The sequence below is a fragment of the Chiloscyllium punctatum genome, chromosome 44 (assembly GCF_047496795.1).
Source record: "Chiloscyllium punctatum isolate Juve2018m chromosome 44, sChiPun1.3, whole genome shotgun sequence".
NCBI classification, from domain to species: Eukaryota; Metazoa; Chordata; class Chondrichthyes; order Orectolobiformes; family Hemiscylliidae; genus Chiloscyllium; species Chiloscyllium punctatum.
The window spans coordinates 61,045,381-61,062,893 of record NC_092782.1 but is presented as its reverse complement, the minus strand read 5'-3'; the positions used below and the strand labels follow the sequence as shown (position 1 = coordinate 61,062,893).

The window sequence follows — 17,513 nt, the reverse complement described above, 5'->3', positions numbered from 1 at the left end:
TGTAACCCCCTCCAGCCCCTACACCCCCTGCCTATCTCTGTAACCCCCACTAGCCCCTACACCCCCTCCCTATCTATGTAACCCCCTCCACCCCTATACACCCTCCCTATCTCTGTTACCCCCTCCAGCCCCTACACCCTCCTCCCTATCTCTGTAACCCCCTCCAGCCCCTACACCCCTCCCTATCTCTGTAACCCCCTCCAGCCTCTACACCCCCTCCCTATCTCTGTAACCCTCTCCAGCCCCTATATCTCCACCCTATCTCTGTAACCCCCACCAGCCCCTACACCCCCTCCCTATCTATGTAACCCCCTCCACCCTATACACCCTCCCTATCTCTGTAACCCCCTCCAGCCCTACACCCCCACCCTATCTCTGTAACCCCCTCCAGACCCTACACCCTCCTCTCTATCTCTGTAACCCCCTCCGGCTCCTACACCCCCTCCCTATCTATGTAACCCCCTCCACCCCTATACACCCTCCCTATCTCTGTTACCCCCTCCAGCCCCTACACCCCTTCCCTATCTATGTAACCCCCTCCAGACCCTACACCCTTTCCCTATCTCTGTAACCCCCTCCAGCCCCTACACCCCCTCCCTATCTCTGTAACCCCCTTCCAGCCCCTACATTCCACATCTCTGTAACTTCCTCAAGCCCCTATACCCCCTCCCTATCTCTGTAACCCCCTCCAGCCCTACACCCCCTCCCTATCTCTGTAACCCCCTCCAGCCCCTACACCCCCTCCCTATCTCTGTAACCCCCTCCAGCCCCTACACACCCTCCCTATCTCTGTAACCCTCTCCAGCCCCTACATTCCGCATCTCTGTAATCTCCTCCAGCCCCTACGCCCCTCCCTATCTCTGTTATCCCACACCAGCCCCTACACCCCTCCCTATCTCTGTTACCCCCTCCAGCCCCTACACCCCTCCACCCTATCTCTGTTACCCCCTCCAGACCCTACACCCCCTCCCTATCTCTGTAACCCCCTCCAGACCCTACATCCCCCTGCCTATCTCTGTAACCCCCACTAGCCCCTACACCCCCTCCCTATCTATGTAACCCCCTCCACCCCTATACACCCTCCCTATCTCTGTTACCCCCTCCAGCCCCTACACCCTCCTCCCTATCTCTGTAACCCCCTCCAGCCCCTACACCCCCTCCTTATCTCTGTCACCCCCTCCGGCCCCTACACCCCTCCCTATCTCTGTTACCCCCCACCAGCCCCTACGCCCCTCCCTATCTCTGTTACCCCCTCCAGCCCCTACACCCCTCCCTATCTCTGTTACCCCCTCCAGCCCCTACACCCCTCCCTATCTCTGTTACCCCATCCAGCCCCTACACCCCTCCCTATCTCTGTAACCCCCTCCAGCCTCTACACCCCCTCCCTATCTCTGTAACCCTCTCCAGCCCCTATATCTCCACCCTATCTCTGTAACCCCCACCAGCCCCTACACCCCTTCCCTATCTATGTAACCCCCTCCACCCTATACACCCTCCCTATCTCTGTAACCCCCTCCAGCCCTACACCCCCACCCTATCTCTGTAATCCCCTCCAGCCCTACACCCCCACCCTCTCTCTGTAACCCCCACCAGCCCCTACACCCCCTCCCTATCTCTGTAACCCCCTCCAGCCCTACACCCCCACCCTATCTCTGTAACCCCCTCCAGACCCTACACCCTCCTCTCTATCTCTGTAACCCCCTCCGGCTCCTACACCCCCTCCCTATCTATGTAACCCCCTCCACCCCTATACACCCTCCCTATCTCTGTTACCCCCTCCAGCCCCTACACCCCTTCCCTATCTATGTAACCCCCTCCAGACCCTACACCCTTTCCCTATCTCTGTAACCCCCTCCAGCCCCTACACCCCCTCCCTATCTCTGTAACCCCCTTCCAGCCCCTACATTCCACATCTCTGTAACTTCCTCAAGCCCCTATACCCCCTCCCTATCTCTGTAACCCCCTCCAGCCCTACACCCCCTCCCTATCTCTGTAACCCCCTCCAGCCCCTACACCCCCTCCCTATCTCTGTAACCCCCTCCAGCCCCTACACACCCTTCCTATCTCTGTAACCCTCTCCAGCCCCTACATTCCGCATCTCTGTAATCTCCTCCAGCCCCTACGCCCCTCCCTATCTCTGTTATCCCACACCAGCCCCTACACCCCTCCCTATCTCTGTTACCCCCTCCAGCCCCTACACCCCTCCACCCTATCTCTGTTACCCCCTCCAGACCCTACACCCCCTCCCTATCTCTGTAACCCCCTCCAGACCCTACATCCCCCTGCCTATCTCTGTAACCCCCACTAGCCCCTACACCCCCTCCCTATCTATGTAACCCCCTCCACCCCTATACACCCTCCCTATCTCTGTTACCCCCTCCAGCCCCTACACCCCTCCCTATCTCTGTAACCCCCTCCAGCCCCTATACCCCCTCCCTATCTCTGTAGCCCCCTCCAGACCCTACACCCCTCCCTATCTCTGTAGCCCCCCCCAGACCCTACACCCCCCTCCACCCCTATACACCCTCCCTATCTCTGTAACCCTCTCCAGCCCCTATATTCTGCTTCTCTGTAACCTCCTCAAGCCCCTACACCCCCTCCCTATCTCTGTAACCCCCACCAGCCCCTACACCCCCTCCCTATCTCTGTAACCCCCACCAGCCCCTACACCCCTCCCTATCTCTGTAACTCCCTCCAGCCCCTCCACCCCCTCCCTATCTCTGTAACCCCCTCCAGCCCCTACACCCCCTCCCTATCTCTGTAATCTCCTCCAGCCCCTACACCCCCTCCCTTCCTCTGTAACCCCCTCCCTATCTCTGTAATCCCCTCTAGCCCCTACACCCCCTCCCTCCCTCTGTAACCCCCTCCCTATCTCTGTAACCCCCTCTAGACCCTACACCCTCTCCCTCCCTCTGTAACTCCTTCCATCTCTCTGTAACACCCTCTGGTATGTCCTGTATCCCTCTGCTCCTCTAGCTTTCGAATGCCCAATTATAATCCCCCTGCCGTTGGTTACCATGCCAACAGTTGCCAAGGCCCTACTCTCAGGAATTCCCTCCTTACAATCTCCAACTGTCCTTGTTTCGGACACCTTTTAAAACCGACCTCTTTGACCAATCTGCCTTGCTATTTATTTTGTTACCTGCTGTTAGATTTACCCAGTGATGGGTCTCGCCATCTATTATCTCATTGACGGTGCTATGTAAATTCAAGCTTTCGTTATTGTTAATGGAGCTGATACCATAAAGTTGTAAGGACAGAGAGTTACGTGGAACAATTCACTGAGTTGGATGATCAGCCATGATCGTATCGAATGGTGAAACAGTCTCAAAGGGCTGAATGGCCTCCTCATGTAGCTGTTCGCCTCGGTGGCTCAGTGGTTAGCACTGGTGCCAGGGACCTGGGTTCAATTCCACCCTTGGGTGTCTGTGTGGAGTTTGCACATTCTCCCCCGTGTGTGTAGGGCTTTGCTCTGGTTTCCTCCTGCAGTCCAAAGGTTTGCAGGTTGGGGTGGGATCGACTATAGTGTCCATGGGAAATTGCCCCATAATGTCCAGGGATAGGTAGGTTAGCCGTGGGAGATGCAGAGGTATGGGGTGGGATGCTGTTTGAACGGTCAGTGTGAACTCAATGGGCCAAATGGCCTGATTTCACACTCTAGGGATTCTATGATCTAATGTTGTTTCTGAAATTTTTGGACTTTTTATGATGAACATTCTGCAAATTTGATTCCTCTGAGCTGCGGTTATGTTATTTCAGAAAAGCTTTGTTTCTGCTTCGAGAAGAAATCAAAGTTTGATCATCGTTTTATTAGCCTGCTGCGCCCTCTGCTGTTCATTGACTGGATAAACCTGAGTCCATTTGACAGTGAATTAAGTTAAAAATCACACAACACCAGGTTATAGTCCAACAGGTTTATTTGGGAAGCACTAGCTTTCGGAGCGACACTCCTTCATCAGGTGGTTGATGAAGGAACAGCGCTCCGAAAGCTAGTGCTTCCAATTAAACCTGTTGGACTATAACCTGGTGTTGTGTGATTTTTAACTTTGTCCACCCTAGTCCAACACCGGTGTCTCCCAAGCAATACATTAAGTTTTTGAGTGTTTCCCAAATACATAATTTCAAAACTATTTGAGATGTCAATAAAACATTTTTATGCACATTTGGTAATTGGAAAGTAATGAAGAATTTCATTCGCATTCACTGATAATTCCCTTAGCCGGAGATTAGCAATATAATTTTTATTTGTGCATTTACACACATGGAGATACAGCCTATTGTCTGACCGAAGATAGATCAACCCTCATTTCGTATTGCTCACAATGCAGTCTTTGCACAGACTTCCCCTGATCTGATTGAATGATATATACCTTAATTTTGAAAAAAAAAACGTTTCCTGATTCAGGTGTGCAGTCAGACTTCAGTAGAACAAACTTGCAGCGGCAATTAGATTTGTTGCTTGGTCGTGCTCGGACTTCATCACACTGTGTCTTCAGCTTTACACCAAACACAAGTGTGAGAACTAGGATCTGGAGGTTTGCTGTGAAGTTAAAGTTTGTTGCAACAGTGATGAACTGTGATTACCTTGCTGAAAAAATACCAGAATTAACAGGGAGCAGATACAGAGAGTGGGTTCTGGGTCTTAACAAGAGTGGGCGTCATGTTAGGACCCATACAGTGTGAAAAGAGGCCATTCAGCCCATTGGGTTAACACTGACCCTCTGAAGAGCATCCCAACCAGACCTATTCCCAGCCCCTTCCCTACCCCTGTAATCCTGCCTTTCCCAAGGCCAATCCACGTAACCTGCTCCTCTTTGGACTGTGAGAGAGAACCACCTGATGAAGGACCAGCGAAAGCTAGTGCTTCCAACTAAACCTGTTGAACTGTAACCTGGTGTTGTGTGACCCCAGTCCAACACCAGCTCCTCTATATTGGAGGAAACCCACGCAGACACAAGGAAAACGTACAAACCTCACACAAACAGTCACCTGAGGGTGGAATCGAACCTGGGTCCTTGACAGTTCCCTAGATTTCTGTCCTTCCTAAATGTCAAATACCCTTCAATATTCAGGGCCCAAGCTAAGTCATCCTGTGACCATGTCGGAATTATGGCCAACAGATTGTACTTACTTCCCTCAATTTGTCTAACTAGCCATTCTGTTAAATTTCAAATTCTGTGTGCATTGAAATATAGGAGAAAGTGAGGGCTTTAGAATCTAGAGATTAGAGTCAAGAGTGTGGTGCTGGAAAAGCACAGCAGGTCAGGCAGCATCCGAGGAGCAGGAGAGTCAACGTTTCAGGCATAAACCCTTCATCAGGAATTCCCTTCATGAAGGCCTTATGCCTGAAACATCGATTCTCCTGCTCCTCGGATCCTGCCTGACCTGCTGTGCTTTTCCAGCCCACACGCTCAACTCTGCATTGAAATATAATGCCTTAAGTTTAGTCCTTTTTATCTTGTCTTTCAGTAACCTATTTTTCTAATCAGCCTGTTGTGAGATGTTATTAAACACCTCTGGAGCAGGTGGGACTATTGTGTTTTTTATTATTTTAGTAATCTCTACTTTTACCAGTTGGTTTGCTCTTAGACCTGCATCTCTCTCCCTTCTTATTATTGTTGTGTCGATCATTTCCCACATTAATTCCTTCCTTTGGTGCATTCTCTCCACTCTTTGATGCACCACAACTTTCCAAATTTGGGCCCTTGCCCTTGGTATTTAGTTTAAAACTGACCTTACTTTCCCTAAACTGCTGGCCCAGACAGAAGTACCCACGTCCTGTGAGTGATGTTGTTGAAATCTCTTCAAGTTGGAGACCTCACCTTTTGTCCCGGGAGAGAGCTGATTGCTTTGGTTTAGAAATTTGGTTTCCCCACACACTGCGGCCTTTTAACTCCACAGTGCACATCCTTTTCCCTTGAAAGTAAACCTGATTGTCAGCTTGGGTTTCCAGCTGAGCAGACAGACTGCTGGAGCAGACTAATCTTCACACTAGGGAGGTCACTGTATGGTCACGGATCAGGCATTGGGAATCTGATGGGGAAAGGGGGAACATGCATTTCTGCTTTTTTGTTATTTACTTGTGGGATCTGGGTGTCACTGGCTGGGCCCAGCGTTTATTGCCCGTCCCTAGTTGCCCCTTGAGAAGGTGGGGGTGAGCTACCTTCTTGAACCGCTGCAGTCTATGTGCTGTAGGTAGATCCACAATGTCCCTCAGGGAGGGAATTCCAGATTTGTGACCCAACGACAGTGAAGGAACAGCGATATATTTCCAAGTTGGGATTGGTGAGAGGCTCGGAGGGGAATTGGAGGAGATGGGTTGTTGGTGCTGTCAGATCTACTGCGTCTTTGTAGCAATTTGTCTTTGTTTTTGTCAGGGTCCCCTGTTGGATACTCTTAGAATTCTCAACGTTTCAGCAAGATCATCTTCCAATCTTCAAAACTCCGTGTGGAGCATAGGCCCAGTAGGAGCAGAACCACAGGAATTCTGTTAAACATTAGCTAGCACCTCTCTCATCGCTTGGGAAGATCCGAGTGAGTGCAGGTCAGAAAGTGGAGGTCACATTACTGTGGGAGTGACCCTGACCTACACTCCCACAGGACACCTCCCCCTACCCCCCCCCCCCCCCCACCGAGGGATTGCTGGATTGGCCCTTATACCCTCAGGAGTGATTGTGGGGGGAGCAGAGGAATACACAACACATCGTGACAATGCAGGGTATTTTCTGAGCAAGTTGAGAATCATTAGCAGCAATTTGTGACCAGAAGCTATCGATGATGTGACATGCCCTGAGCAGTCACATGGACAGCACGGGCTGGGGAATCCTGGAGTTATTCCTCATTTAAACCTCATTCCAACAATTTAGCAACATGTGTTTGAAGCATCCTCCCTCCTGTTAACATTGCTTGATGCTTCTATGACATTATTAAAACTCTATGCATTTTTATAACTTGTTAAAGCTGTAACATAAACACACATATCTTCCAAACATTATCCACTCAACTGCACTATACCTCTTTCCCCCACAGCCGAGTGGACCAATCCACCACCCCAGGGCCGAGTGGACCAACCCCCCCACCCCCACAACTGAGTGGACCAACCCACCACCCCGCATAGTAAAGTGGGCCAACCCGCCACCCCGTATAGTAAAGTGGGCCAACCCGCCACCCCGTATAGTAAAGTGGGCCAACCCGCCACCCCCACAGCCAAGTGGGCCAACCTGCCACCCCCCACAACCGAGTGGGCCAACCCGCCACCCCCACAGCCAAGTGGACCAACCCGCCACCCCCACAGCCAAGTGGACCAACCCGCCACCCCCACAGCCAAGTGGACCAACCCGACACCCACAGCAGAGTAGACCAACCCACCCCCCACACCCCCACAGCCAAGTAGACCAACCTGCCACCCCACAGCCGAGTGGACCAAGCCCCCCGCACCCCCACAGCCAAATAAACCAACCCGCCACCCCACAGCCGAGTGAACCAACCCGCCACCCCACAGCCGAGTGGACCAACCCGCCACCCCCACAGCCGAGTGGACCAACCCCCCCCCACACCCCTACAGCCGAGTAGACCAACCCACCACCCCACAGCCGAGTGGACCAACCACTACCCCCACAGCCGAGTGGACCAACCCCCCCCCACACCCCTACAGCCGAGTAGACCAACCCACCACCCCACAGCCGAGTGGACCAACCACTACCCCCACAGCCGAGTGGACCAATCTGCCACCCTGCCACAGTCAAGTGGACTAGCCCCAATTATTATTAAAACCCAGTTGGTTCACTAATGTCCTTCAGTGAAGGAAACCTGCCATCCTTAAGTGGTCTGGCCTTCATGTGACTCCAGACCCACAGCAATAGGGCTGGCTCCTAACTGCCCTCAGAAATACCCAGCAATACCTTCCGTGTAAGGGCAGTTACAGATGAGCAGTAAATGTTACCCTTACCTGTGACATTCACATCTCATGAAGCAATGAACACATGTTCAGAGGCTGTTGATAGTGAAGACAGAGGCTCCGTTTCCTTGCCAGCACACAGCAGGCTAGTACCCCCAGCTCCAGCTGCTGTGGGTCAGGGGGATTTACAGGTCTGACTGGGTTACAAACGTACCTTCCTTCATCATCATCACCTGGAGCCCACCAACTGGGAGCTTCTGGCTCAGAGGCTGGGTGGGGCCGGGGGAATTGCCCAGTGGGATTCTCATTGGATCATTAATCCAGAGAACTGAGTACAGTTCTGGGGAGCCCCTGGGTATTTAGGGAATGACTGAGTCTGTAATGCCCAGAGACACTAGCCACTGCCCCCTCCCAAACATGGATATCCTGGGACATAAAATTGGTTTTGAATCACGTCCTCCACGGGTTACATTGTGAGCTGGTCAGCTGTAGCTCACGGGTGTCCTCTTGTCGGGGGAAGTTTGAGGGTTCCAGCCACGCTGTAGGACTTGAGGATGATATTATCGCTTAACCTCCCTCTCACTGTCCTATCAGTGAGTCAGAGGGGTTAAAAGATCCTATGTCTTGACTTTGAAGAAGAGTGGAGCAGCTGTCCCTGGTCTCCCGGACAATAGTTATCTCAGAGGCAGGTTACCCTGTTGCTGTCACATTGCTGCTGTGGGATCTTGCTGTAAATTGATTTAGTTTGGAATTATTGAGTTTTGAGAAGATTTGTTGCTCAGGTTGAGGTTCTGAATGTAGGTTTGCTCGCTGAGCTGGAAGGTTCTCGTTTCCCTGATACTTCGTCACCATACTAGGTAACATCATCAGTGAGCCTCTGAATGAAGCACTGGTGGTATGACCCACTTTCTATTTATGTGTTTAGATTTCCTTGGGTTGGTGATGACATTTCCTGTGGTGATGTCATTTCCTGTTCCTTTTCTCAGGGGTGGTAAATGGAATCCAAGTCAATGCGTTTGTTGATAGAGTTCCTGTTGGAATGCCATGCTTCTAGGAATTCTCGTGCGTGTCTTTGTTTGGCTTGTCCTGGGATGGATGTATTGTCCCAGTCGAAGTGGTGTCCTTCCTCATCCGTATGTGAGGATACTAGTGAGAGAGGGTTTTGTCTTTTTGTGGCTCGTTGGTGTTCATGTATCCTGGTGGCTAGTTTTCTGCCTGTTTGTCCAGTGTTGTGTTTGTTACAGTCCTTGCACGGTATTTTGTAAATGACATCAGTTTTGCTCATTGTCTGCATAGGGTCTTTCAAGTTCATTAGCTGTTGTTTTAGTGTGTTGGTGGGTTTGTGGCCTACCATGATGCCAAGGGGTCTGAGTAGTCTGGCAGTCATTTCTGAGATGTCTTTGATGTAGGGGAGAGTGGCTACGGTTTCTGGACGTGTTTTGTCTGCCTGTTTGGGGTTTGTTGCTCAGAAATTGGCAGACTGTATTCAAGAAGAATGGGTACTCAATGAAGATAGTCTGCTGATTTCTCACCCTACATCAAAGACATCTCGGAAATGACTGCCAGACTACTCAGACCCCTTAGCATCATGGTAGGCCACAAACCCACCAACACACTAAACCTACATCCAGAGTTTGGGATTATGGTCGGCATGGGCTTGTTGAACCAAAGGGTCTGTTTCAGTGCTATGTAAATCTATGATATTACTCCAGTAACCAGCCTTTAGTGGTGCTTTGTTGACTCTCAGCGTCTTTGGGATGCTATTGATTGTGAAAGGTGGCATATAAATTCAGCTTTTGTTTGTTTGTTTGCAACATCACAAAACACAACTCAGCATCCGTTAGAGAATTCAGTGGATTTTAGGATGTGACCAAGAATAATTTCCTGAATTGACAGCAGGACAAGTCTCTTTACTGCAATTAGACTTTGTGGTTTCAAAGGAATTAGCTGCATTTTTATAGTAACTGGTTGTAATTTTGGTTTGCCACGCACAGCCTTCTATCTAGTGACCTACCTGTGATCTTTCAAGACTGTTGTGTCCTGGGTAAAGACCACTCTCACTTTGGACAGAACATGTCTACACCAGCATCCAGTGAGGAATTGTCTGATTTTGTTGTGGTTTTATTGTGAGGGTGTTGACGGAGGAAACGTAGGAACAAAGTGTAGGCCATTCGGCCCTTCAGACCTGCTCTGCCATTCAATATGTTCTTGGCCGATCCTGTATCTCAATGCCGCGTCCCCACTTTCTCCCCATGTCCCTTCATGTCTTTCAAACCTAAACACTTATTTGTCTCTTTTTTTTGAATATATTCAGAGACTTGGCCTCCATGGCCTTCTGTGGGAGAGTTCACCACCCTCTGAGTGAAGAAATGATTATTCATCTCAGTCCAAAATGGTCTACCCTGGATCCTGAGACTGTGTCCCCTGGTTCTAGATCCCCCAACCCTGGGGAAATATTCTCCCTGCATCTAGTCAGTTCAGCCCTGTTAGAATTTTATACGTTTCAATCAGATCCCTCTCTAAGCTCCAGTGAGTACAGGCCCAGGATCCCATGGGACAGTCCTGCCATCCCTGGTATCAGCTGAGTGAATGTCCAGAGCACTCCCTCTCTCTCTCTGGGAGACCCTAACAGCACACAATACCCCAGGTGTAGTTTGACCAAGGCTCTGTCTAACTATAGTAAGACATCCCGACCTCTGACTTCAAATCCTCTTGCAGTGAAGACCAATGCGCTGTTACATGTCCTAAATGCTTGCTGTACCTGTTTGTATACTTTCCTTGATTGGTGTATAAAGGCACCATCAGAGTATACTCTGTCTGTTTTTCACACTGCAGTGCATAATGTCACATATAGCCTCACTCTGAGCAGTACATCCCCCTTGCCCTCGCTCACTGTCAGTCAGTGGGAACACTGGATTCATTCTATATTTATTGCAGAAAAAGTTCTCAGATCAATTTTGTTGCTGCTGTAAAAGATGCAGATGGTGTTAGTGAAGGGGCTGCAGCACCTTCTCCTGGGGTAGCTGAGAAAGAAGAATTGAGGCCACAGTTGGGTCAGCCACAGTAAATAGTAGGACAGTGGGCTGAATGGCCTTCTACTGCTTCTAGCTGGCATGTAACATGAGAAATTGCCATCATCACGTGGCATTTCTGACCCTGTGACATGTTTGCTCCCTCACTCACTCCCTCACCGTGTCTAAACCACCTCGAGGTCCCATGCACCCTCTGATACCCTGACCGGGTCAGTGGCCGTGGACTGGAGATCGAGTGTGCAAGATCCACTCTCGGAAGAAGGATTACTCCTGTGTGCCCTGTGAAGATGCCAGGTTTCAGTTCTTGGAGTAGGTTCTTGTTAACCCTTTCCACAAGCAATCCCCCACAACCCGATCCCCAGTTGATCACCAAGCACACGTTGATGCCCAGCCTGGCATCTGCCTAGAAAAAGGGCTGGGAGTTGGGTGAGGGTCAGAAATGCCACGTGACGATGGCAATTTCTCATGTTACATGCCAGCTAGAAGCAGTAGAAGGCCATTCAGCCCATTGTCCTGCTATTTACTGTGGCTGACCCAACTGTGGCCTCAATTCTTCTTTCTCAGCTACCCCAGGAGAAGGTCCTGCAGCCCCTTCACTAACACCATCTGCATCTTTTACAGCAGCAACAAAATTGATCTGAGAACTTTTTCTGCAATAAATATAGAATGAATCCAGTGTTCCCACTGACTGACAGTGAGCGAGGGCAAGGGGGATGTACTGCTCAGAAAGGCAAAACTGCAGGTCAAGTGCATTAAAGAATCACCTTTCAGATGTCATTGTTCACCCAGATTGAGGCTGTGCCTTCCCTCTCTGGTGTGGTTCCCATTATGACGTTAGTACAGAATTCCCTTCCAAGCAGCTAAATACCAGGTTAGGTCACAGTGACACTGGAGTTCTCCTGCTTCAGAAAGTACACTTTAAGTGATGTAATCGAGAGGGGATATTGAGCCTAGCAATTCTCCGGCTGTAGTGAAGTTCCTGCTGTTGCTAAACGCAGGACAAATAATTCAATGGTGACCAAACAAGAGGAGACAGTTAAAATTATCCATTTATTTTTCAATGAAATCTCACCAAATTGTGATCATCAGAATTTTTAAACATTCCCCAATCATCTTTCCTACTCTGTACTCCAAATAAAAGCTGAGCATGTGATTCACTCAGTTAGTCTGATGTTAGTCTACAAACACAGTTTGACTCAACATTAAAGAAATCTTCACAATTTTAATAAGAAGTTCTGAAGAGAGAGAACATCATTCTTTCACGATGTTTATGCTGGGTTTTTAATTCTTTTGCAGGTTCTACATCGAAAGCATTGCTTATTTGAAGGACAATGCCACCATTGAGCTGTTCTTCCTAAATGCAAAGTCTTGTATCTACAAGGTAAGAAGGGGACTCACCACCGCTACCCCCCCCCCCCCCCCCCCCACCAACCCCCCAACCCCCCACCACCAGCTGTAACAATTCCTGTTGTAAAATTGACCAAGGTGGACCTACAGAATGTTAAAAATCACATAACACCAGGTTTTGGTCCAACAGGTTTAATTCTGATTGAAAGCTAGTGTACTTCCAATTAAACCTGTTGGACTATAACCTGGTGTTGTGTGATTTTTAACTTTGTCCACCCCAGTCCAACACCGGCATCTCCAAATCATGACTACAGAATGTTCACGGACAACAAGAGCAGCGGGAAGCATTCAGAATGGCTCCATGGTTATGTTCAGTTGTGACAGTGTTGGGAATCCAGAGCTGCAGCCAAATGATCCACAGATGGGTTCTCACCCCCACCCTGACAGCTAGGAGCAAGTAAAACCGAATTAATTAAATACATCTGGAACAACAAGTTAGTGTCAAAACTCAGTAGTTGTCACTTAGGGAAGGAGAGTGCCTCATCCAGTCAGGCCTACACGTGACTCCAGACCCCCAGCACTAGGGGTGACTCCTGACTGCCCCCTGAAGGAGCCCAGGCCCCACTGCAGGTTCATGAGGAAGCTAATTTTCCCTTCTGAAAGGGCATTAAGGGCTAGCTTTACCAAGGACAACATCATCCTGAGAATGAAGTAACAATCAGACTTTTATAACTCGGTTTCACACAGCTGGGGGAGGGGTACAGGGTCACTGGGGTATGGGGATGAGGGTATGGGGTTATTGGGGTGTGGGGTTACTGTAGGTCTCGGGTTATTAGAGGGTGGGCATGTCAGTGTGAGTTTGGGGGTTTCAAGGGACAGTGGGGTTGGGGGGTTCAAGGGGAGTGTGGGGTTAGTAGGGGGGGGTCAGGGGGGAGTGTGGGGTTAGTGGGGGGGTCAGGGGGAGTGTGGGGTTAGTGGGGGGTCAGGGAGGAGTGTGTGGTTAGTGGGGGGGTCAGGGGGAGTGTGGGGTTAGTGGGGGGTCAGGGAGGAGTGTGTGGTTAGTGGGGGATCAGGGAGGAGTGTGGGGTTAGTGGGGGGGGTCAGGGGGGAGTGTGGGGTTAGTGGGGGGGGGTCGGGGAGGGGGGTTAGTGGGGGGGTCAGGGGGGAGTGTGGGGTTAGTGGGGGGTCGGGGGAGTGTGGGGTTGGGAGCATCGGGGGAGTGTGGGGTTAGTGGGAGGGTCAGGGGGAGTGTGGGGTTTGGAGGGTTGGGGGAGTGTGGGGTTAGTGGGGGAGGTCAGGGGGAGTGTGGGGTTAGTGGGGCAGTCAGGGGGAGTATAGGGTTAGTGGGAGAGTCGGGGGGGTGGGGTTAGTGGGGGGGTCGGGGGAGTGTGGAGTTAGTAGGGGTGTCAGGGGGGAGTGTGGGGTTAGTGGTGGGGTCAGAGAGGAGTGTGGGGTTAGTGGGGGGTCAGGAGAGTGTGGAGTTAGTGGGGGTGTCAGGGGGGAGTGTGGGGTTAGTGGGGAGGTCAGGGGGAGTGTGGGTTAGTGGAGGGGTCAGGGGGAGTGTGGGGTTAGTGGGAGGGTTGGGGGAGTGTGAAGTTAGTAGGGGGTCAGGGGGAGTGTGGGGATAGTGGAAGGGACGGGGAGTATGGGGTTAGTGGGAGGATTGGGGAGTGTGGGGTTAGTGGGGGATCGGGGGAGTGTGGCGTTAGTGGGGGGTCAGGGGGAGTGTGGGGTTAGTGGGAGGGTCGGGGGAGTGTGGGGGGGTCTGGGGGAGTGGGGGTTAGTGGGACGGCCAGGGGGAGTGTGGGGTTAGTGGGGGGGTCAGGGAGAGTGTGGGGTTAGTGGCAGGGTCGGAGGAGTGTGCGGTTAGTGGGAGGGTCGGGGGAGTGTGGGGTGGGTGGTCAGGAGGGAATGTGGGGTTGGGTGGTCAGGAGGGAGTGTGGGGTTGGGTGGGTCAGGGTGTTAGTAGGAGGGTCAGGGGAGAGTGGAGTTGGGATGGTCAGGTGGTTAGTTGGGGGTCAGGGGGTGTGGGGTTATTGGGAGGGTCGGGGGGAGTGTGGGGTTGGGGGTCAGGGGAAGGGTGGGGTTAGTGTGGGGGTCAGGGGGAGTGTGGGGTTGGGGGTCGGGGAGGGTGGGGTTAGTGTGGGGGGTCAGGGGGTAGTGTGGGGGTTGGTGGGGGTCAGGGGGAGTGTGGGGTTGGGGGTCAGGGGGAGGGTGGGGGTAGTGGAGGGTCAGGAGGAGGGTGGGGTTGGGGGTCGGGGAGGGTGGGGTTAGTGTGGGGGTTGGTGGGGGGTTCAGGGGGAGTGTGGGGCTAGTGGGGGTGTCTGGGGGAGTGTGCGGTTAGTGGGGGGGGTCAGAGGAGAGTTTGGGATTGGTGGGAGGGTCGGAGGAGTGTGCAGTTAGTGGGGGGTCGGGGGAGTGTGGGGTGGGAGTCAGGATGGAGTGTGGGGTTGGGTGGGTCAGGGTGTTAGTGGGCGTGTCAGGGGAGAGTGGAGTTGGAATGGTCAGCGGGTTAGTTGGGGGTCAGGGGGAGTGTGGGGTTGGTGGGGGGGGTCAGGGGGAGTGTGGGGTTGGGTGTCAGGGAGAGGGTGGGGTTAGTGGGGGGGTCAGGGGGTAGTGTGGGGGTTGGTGGGGGGTCAGGGGGAGTGTGGGGCTAGTTGGGGGGGTCAGTGGGGAGTGTGGGGTTTGTGGGGGGGGGTCAGGAGGAGTGTGGGGTTAGTGTGGGGGTCAGGGGGAGTGTGGGGTTGGGGGTCAGGGGGAGGGTGGGGTTAGTAGGGGTGGTCAGGGCCTAGTGTGGGGGTTGGTGGGGGGGTCAGGGGGAGTGTGGGGTTAGTGGGGGGGTCAGAGGGGAGTTTAGGATTGGTGGGGGGGTTGGGGGAGTGTGGGGTTACTGGTGGGGTCGGGGGGGAGTGTGGGGTTAGTGGGGGGGGTTGGGGAAGTGTGGGGTTGGGGTCAGGGGGAGTGTGTGGTTGGTGGGTCAGGGGGGAGTGTGGGGTTGAAGGAGTCAGTGGGGAGTGTGGGGTTGGGGGTCTGGGCGTGTGAGGTTAGTGGGGGGTCGGGGAGAGTGTGGGGTTAGTGGAGGTGTCGGGGGGAGTGTGAGGTAGGGGGTCAGGGGGAGTGTGGGGTTGGGAGGGTCAGGGGGAGTGTGGGGTTGGGAGGGTCAGGGGGAGTGTGGGGTTGGGGGGGTCGGGGGAGTATGGAATTGGGAGGGTCAGGGTGAGTGTGGGATTGGGGATCAGGGTGAGTGTGGTGTTGGGAGGGTCAGGGAAGTGTGGGGTTGCAGGGGTCAGGGGGGAGTGTGGGGTTGGGGGGGTCGGGGGGGAGTGTGGGGTTGGGGGGGTCGGGGGGCATGTGGGGCTGGGGTGTTCAGTGGAGTGTGGGGTTGGGGTGAGGGGGAGTGTGGGGTTGGGGGTGTCAGGGGGTTAGTGGGGGGTCAGGGGCAAGTGTGGGGTTGGGGTGTCAGGGGGAGTGTGGGGTTGGGGTGTTCAGGGAAGTGTGGGGTTGGGGGTCAGGGGGAGTTTGGGGTTGGGGGTGTCAGGGGGTTAGTGGGGGGTCAGGGGCAAGTGTGGGGTTGGGGAGTCGGGGGAGTGGGGTTGGGGGGTTCAGGGGGGAGTGTGGGGCTGGGGTGTTCAGGGAAGTGTGGGGTTGGGGGTCGGGGGAGTGTGGGGTTGGGGGTGTCAGGAGGTTAGTGGGGGGTCAGGGGCAAGTGTGGGGTTGGGGGGTCAGGGGGAGTGTGGGGCTGGGGTGTTCAGGGAAGTGTGGGGTTGGGGGTCGGGGGAGTGTGGGGTTGGGGGTGTCCGGAGGTTAGTGGGGGGTCAGGGGCAAGTGTGGGGTTGGGAGGTCAGGGGGAATGTGGAGTTGGGGTCAGGGGGGAGTGTGGGGTTGGGGAGTCGGGGGAGTGTGGGGTTGGGGGGTTCAGGGGGGAGTGTGGGGCTGGGGTGTTCAGGGAAGTGTGGGGTTGGGGGTCGGGGGAGTGTGGGGTTGGGGGTGTCAGGAGGTTAGTGGGGGGTCAGGGGCAAGTGTGGGGTTGGGGGGTCAGGGGGAGTGTGGGGCTGGGGTGTTCAGGGAAGTGTGGGGTTGGGGGTCGGGGGAGTGTGGGGTTGGGGGTGTCCGGAGGTTAGTGGGGGGTCAGGGGCAAGTGTGGGGTTGGGAGGTCAGGGGGAATGTGGAGTTGGGGTCAGGGGGGAGTGTGGGGTTGGGGGTCAGGGGGGAGTGTGATGTTGGGGGGGTCAGGGGGAGTGTGGGGTTGGGGGGGGATCAGGGGGGAGTGTGGGATTTACGGGAGTGCTTGTGTTCGGGTATCGCAGTCCGTAAGGGATTGAGTTGGAGTAACTGATGTTTCAGTGAGCTCTGTATTCTGCCCCCGGGAGGGTGGGCTTTGTGAGGGGAACAGGCAGCAAATGACAACAATAGGGAACTCTGGGTAATGACAACATTGTACTCAATGACAACCGGGAATGAGACAATTTCATTCTAATCACAGAACATATTCAAACCTGATTAAAAGCCAGAATCCAGTTTGTTTTATCGGTTGTGTATGTGTGTTGTTGTGTGTGTGGTGTGTGTGTGAGAGAGAGAGAGAGAGAGAGAGATGGAGAGTTAGTGTTTCAGACCCTGTATTATTACCTCGTGTGTATAACCTCAGGGCAGGATGAGATGTGGCCCCTCCCAGGGGGGAGAAGCTGAGCTATAAGTGACTCCTCACTGAGATGTGGAGTTGGGACATTGAGTGAGCGTGGGTGAGAATGAAGGAACTGGGTTTGGGGGGGAGGTGGAGTGCTCTTTGGAGTAAAGGAGATGGTGAGGAGTTTTGATGGATTTGAACAGGATTAGGGTGGGTTTAGAAAGTCAGACGTAAAGAAACCTCTTCCCAAGAACTGACAGTACAAGATCTGAGAAACACCGAATTAAGATTTTGGGTATAGGTAAAGAGAGATTTTCTCATGGGCAAAGGTTAAGCAGTTTGGCAGTTCACTCGCTCGAGTTTAGAAGAATGAGAGTTAATCTGATTGAAAGAAATCAGATTCTTAAGGGGTTTGACAGGGTAAAGGCTGAGAGGATGGTTCTCCTCATTGGGGAAATGCTAGGACCAGAGGGTAGAGTCTCAGAGTAAAGGGGCACCAGTTTCAGACTGAGATGAGGAGCAGTTTCTTCTCTCAAAGGGTTGAGGTTCTTTGGAACTCACTGTCCCAGGGAGCTCTGGGAATGGAGTCTGAGAGCTTCAGGAATCAAGGGTT

The 17,513-nt window shown here is 53.0% G+C and overlaps 1 protein-coding gene across 10 annotated transcripts in view; it reads left to right on the top strand.

The window, feature by feature from the left end:
- The window catches only part of frmd4a (FERM domain containing 4A), a 773,221-nt gene that overhangs the window by 575,381 nt on the left and 180,327 nt on the right, over window positions 1-17,513 (top strand). For all 10 annotated transcript variants that reach the window (XM_072563058.1, XM_072563059.1, XM_072563057.1 and 7 more), the window contains one exon: window positions 12,226-12,310. In XM_072563058.1, coding sequence (XP_072419159.1) covers window positions 12,226-12,310 — 85 coding nt within the window. The remainder of the gene's footprint in view (window positions 1-12,225; window positions 12,311-17,513) is intronic.